This window comes from Papaver somniferum, chromosome 8 (genome assembly GCF_003573695.1).
Source record: "Papaver somniferum cultivar HN1 chromosome 8, ASM357369v1, whole genome shotgun sequence".
NCBI lineage: Eukaryota > Viridiplantae > Streptophyta > Magnoliopsida > Ranunculales > Papaveraceae > Papaver > Papaver somniferum.
The window spans coordinates 126,807,023-126,810,860 of record NC_039365.1 but is presented as its reverse complement, the minus strand read 5'-3'; the positions used below and the strand labels follow the sequence as shown (position 1 = coordinate 126,810,860).

At 32.7% G+C, this 3,838-nt stretch overlaps 1 protein-coding gene across 1 annotated transcript; it reads right to left on the bottom strand.

The window, feature by feature from the left end:
• Positions 1–1,759: 1,759 nt before the first annotated feature.
• On the bottom strand, positions 1,760–2,347 carry LOC113306012. Its single transcript, XM_026555001.1, has one exon. It carries the CDS (start codon positions 2,345–2,347, stop codon positions 1,760–1,762), a length of 588 nt encoding a protein of 195 aa, XP_026410786.1.
• Positions 2,348–3,838: the final 1,491 nt, after the last annotated feature.

Here is a 3,838-nt window from a genome sequence, read left to right as displayed (position 1 = left end):
CATTGTTTCCTAGGACGAAATCTTCACCCATACCCATACATAATCACAATTTCATTCATACGATTATGTCGATGTCTCATATACGAAGTTCAAAAGATAGGCGTTATACTTCGTATTATAATTCCTTAATACTACGTCTAACTAGAGTATAATCATTCACAGCTTCGCAGTTATGTTTTCAATATAGCACGACTTGAAAGATACGTTAGGAATGAAACAGTTCAAGTCAAAATATTACTAACCTCAAGAGGAAGGATGATGTCGTCGATGTAGCTCTTTACTTCTTCACATTCTTCAAGTCTTCGAGTAATACTTGTAAGTCTCATATCCTAATAACTTTCTAGATAACCTATACGATGTTGACTGTAGTAAATAATCAAGCGACTCTTTAAATGAGTTTTGGTTCACTAAAATATGACAACCAAACTTGACATACCAACGCTTGGTGGGTTCAACCGAGCAATGCTCTAAAAATCTCCCCCTTTGTCAATTTTAGTGACAAAACTCTTACATCATATGGATAAACAAATTACAAGAATTCATTACACATACGCTTGATTCCAAGTTTCAACAGCACAATAACCTACATATATTCAATCCATAAATGCCGTTGTTGACATTATAATAACAAAGCTAACACTCCCCCTAAAGATGAGATAGGTAGATTTTCAATCCGCACATCTTTGTTTTTTCCTCTTGTAGTCCATATAACTACAAATCATTATATGATATGTTTCTCCCCCTTAGTCAATGCTTTACTCTTTCGTTAGATATGACGTTTTAGCACCATTGTCCTTTCCTTATTGAATCACATCACTTGTTTACTCCATATATTTCTCCCCCTTTTTGTCACAAAATGACAAAGGTACGAGCAAATAAAGGACAAACCGAAATGATCTTACAAATCTAAAAGACTTGCATAACCTATAAGAGTTAAGCAAGAAAGTTTCACATACCATTCTAGATAACCAATATCAAAACCGAAACTACAAAGTAATTTTATTTTGATATGTTACCAAGGAAACAATTGCCCGAAGAAATTTTCCCTAATATTTTAGAAAATTAAAAATTGACTAAGCACCTTAGTTTTTTTGCTAAACCGATTGTACAAATAAAATCGCTTGTTTGATAAGACCAAAATAAAGATCAGAATTAACTTTATTTTTCTCATCAGGTTCTAATTATTCGAACAATAACTTAGACCTTTCACTTTAAACAAGACAAGTACTGGGTTAGTTAACTAGTATTTCTTGTTAAGGCATTCAATTAGACTTGAATAACCGAATCCTCCATTTTGATAAGTCTAGCTAAGATCAGAATTAACTTAGTTTCTCTTATCCGGAATCGAATTGGACTAAACAAATGATCCCGAAATTTTTTGTTAAGCCATAAACAATTCATACAAACCAAATAAAGCAACTTGCATAATTGTTTATCTTAACCAGAAGTAATTGAAACAAACATAGACATTAAAGTACCGCAATTGCACGAAAATTTCGTTAAGCCTAAACAATTGATACCAAACAATAAAGCAAGATAACAATAGTTTTTCTCAACCGGAAACAATTGAATCACATACACATCCATACATAAATAATGGAATAAACATCAATTGTACCCAAATTTTGTTAAGCAAAAGCAAAAAAAAAAAATTTGCTGAATCACCAATTTTTTATTATATCAAAAAAAAACTAAAATGTTTTACAAAAAAGGAAGACCAAAATTACAACTAAAGAGAATTACATAAAATTAAGAACAACTAAAAAAATCTGTAATATTTCCTATTTGGCATTTCTATTTTAATCAAATGAGCTGGTCTTCCAGCATGATGTTCAATTTCTCTCATCTGCAACTTTACTCCCTTTTTAGCTAAGCTATCAGCTGAGAAGTTGGTCTCCTTATAGCAATGCTCATAGCAGATTTGAACTAAGCAAGATTTAGCCCTGAGCCACCTTGTTTTGAAGCACCATTGAATTGATTCTTCTTGAAAGTCTTCTATTACTGTTTTTGAATCTGATCTAATAATGATTTTGTCACATTTTAAATTTATTGCCCATTCAATAGCCCATACAACTGCAAAAGATTTATCTATATAACTAGAATCCATTCCCAGACCTACTGAAATGGTTCCAATAACATTACTTTCATGGTCTCTGGCAATTATACCAAATCCTTCCAGTCCTGGATCCCCTATTGCAGTTCCATTACAGCAAAACAGGACAAAACCTCTTGGTGGCAGCAACCAAAAACATTCTCTAATAGTTGTGAATTTAGTTCCTCTGTTGCCTAACTTGAAGAAATCAAGAATTTTTGAATCATAGTCATGACTCCATCTGGTTCCCTTCATTATATATCCTCCATAATGAACTAAGCTTAAAATTTAACTCTTAAAAGTAGTTTCATTTGGCTTAGAATCATCAAAAATGTTTCTATTCTTAAGGAACCACAGTTCTCTCATAGTAGAAAAAGCTGCTATTAACCATACTTGCTTGACAATAGGACTTTGATTTTTTGCACAGTGAATAACATTATCAAAAAATGAAGGATTGGAGAAGTTAAAAATGTTACCTAGCCATTGCCAGATCTGCACACTGATACTGCAGGACCACAACAGATGGAGCATACTGTCTTGATCTTATTTGCATACACAACACATAAATACCGTTGAATAATCTTGTTTGATTCTCATCTGGTCATCAACAAAAACTCCTTGTTGTATTTTCCAGATATTACTTGATATATCAGGATGAATGAAGGATTTCATATATTAGAAGACCACTGAACTTTTGATTCCCAATGTCTGATTTTGTTAACTGCTGCTGCTGTTGAGAAAGTCCCCTTTATATCACCACTCCAAATCATTTCATCTTGATTACCATTTATAATTGGCAACGGACAATGAATGAAACCTTGTAGTTCAATGGGAATGATCCATTCATTATCTTGTATTAAATCTTTGACTTTCATCTGTATATTATGATTGACATAATCAGTAAAACCAATCCTATCAATTATAGGACATTTACCAGTCCAAAGATCAAACCAAACTAAAATGTTCTCTCTGTTGCCTATAAGACATCTGACATCACATTTAAGAGGTTGCCATACCCATTTTAAACTAGACCACACAGAAGAAAGTTTCCATTGGTTTATCCATTGCCCATTTTTATCTTTGAATTTAGATGCAAGGAATGATGACCATTCTTCCTTAGAATTGATAAGCTTCCACATCATTTTCATCAATGGTGCTTTATTAACATCTGATAATCTTCTAATCCCCAAACCTCCTTCATCAAAAGGTGTACATACCCTTCTCCAGGAAATGGTTTTAGATTTTTTAACTTCAGCATCACCTGACCACAAGAAGTTTCTCATAATTTTTTCACATTCCTTGAGAACTGAAGATGGCCATTTATATACATCCATATTGTATATAGGAATGCTACTTAGCACATGTTTAATCAAAATCAATCTGTCATGAAAAGATTAAAGTTTTCCTTTCCAAACTTCCAAATATTCTTGCACCATTTCAACCATGGGCCATAAAGTTGCAGTTTCGATTCTTCCTGGATGAATGATGACTCCCAAATATTTATCTGGGAATGATGTTAATTCCATTTGTACTATGTATGCTATTTGAGCTTTTCTGGCACTAGAACAACCATCAATGAAACATTTTCTTTTAATCTTGTTAATGATTTGACCAGAGAAGTTTTGATAATATTCAAGCAATTTTAAGAGGTTAAGTATGCTTTTCTTTGAACCATTACTGAAAAGGAAAATATCATCAGCAAATAGCAAGTGTGTAGGAGCAATACCATTTCTTGTCACAGTTGGT

What these genes read in the sequence shown, in the direction of transcription:
- LOC113306012 (XM_026555001.1), bottom strand. Translation starts at nt 2,347, where the DNA reads ATGAAGGGAACCAGATGGAGTCATGACTATGATTCAAAAATTCTTGAT.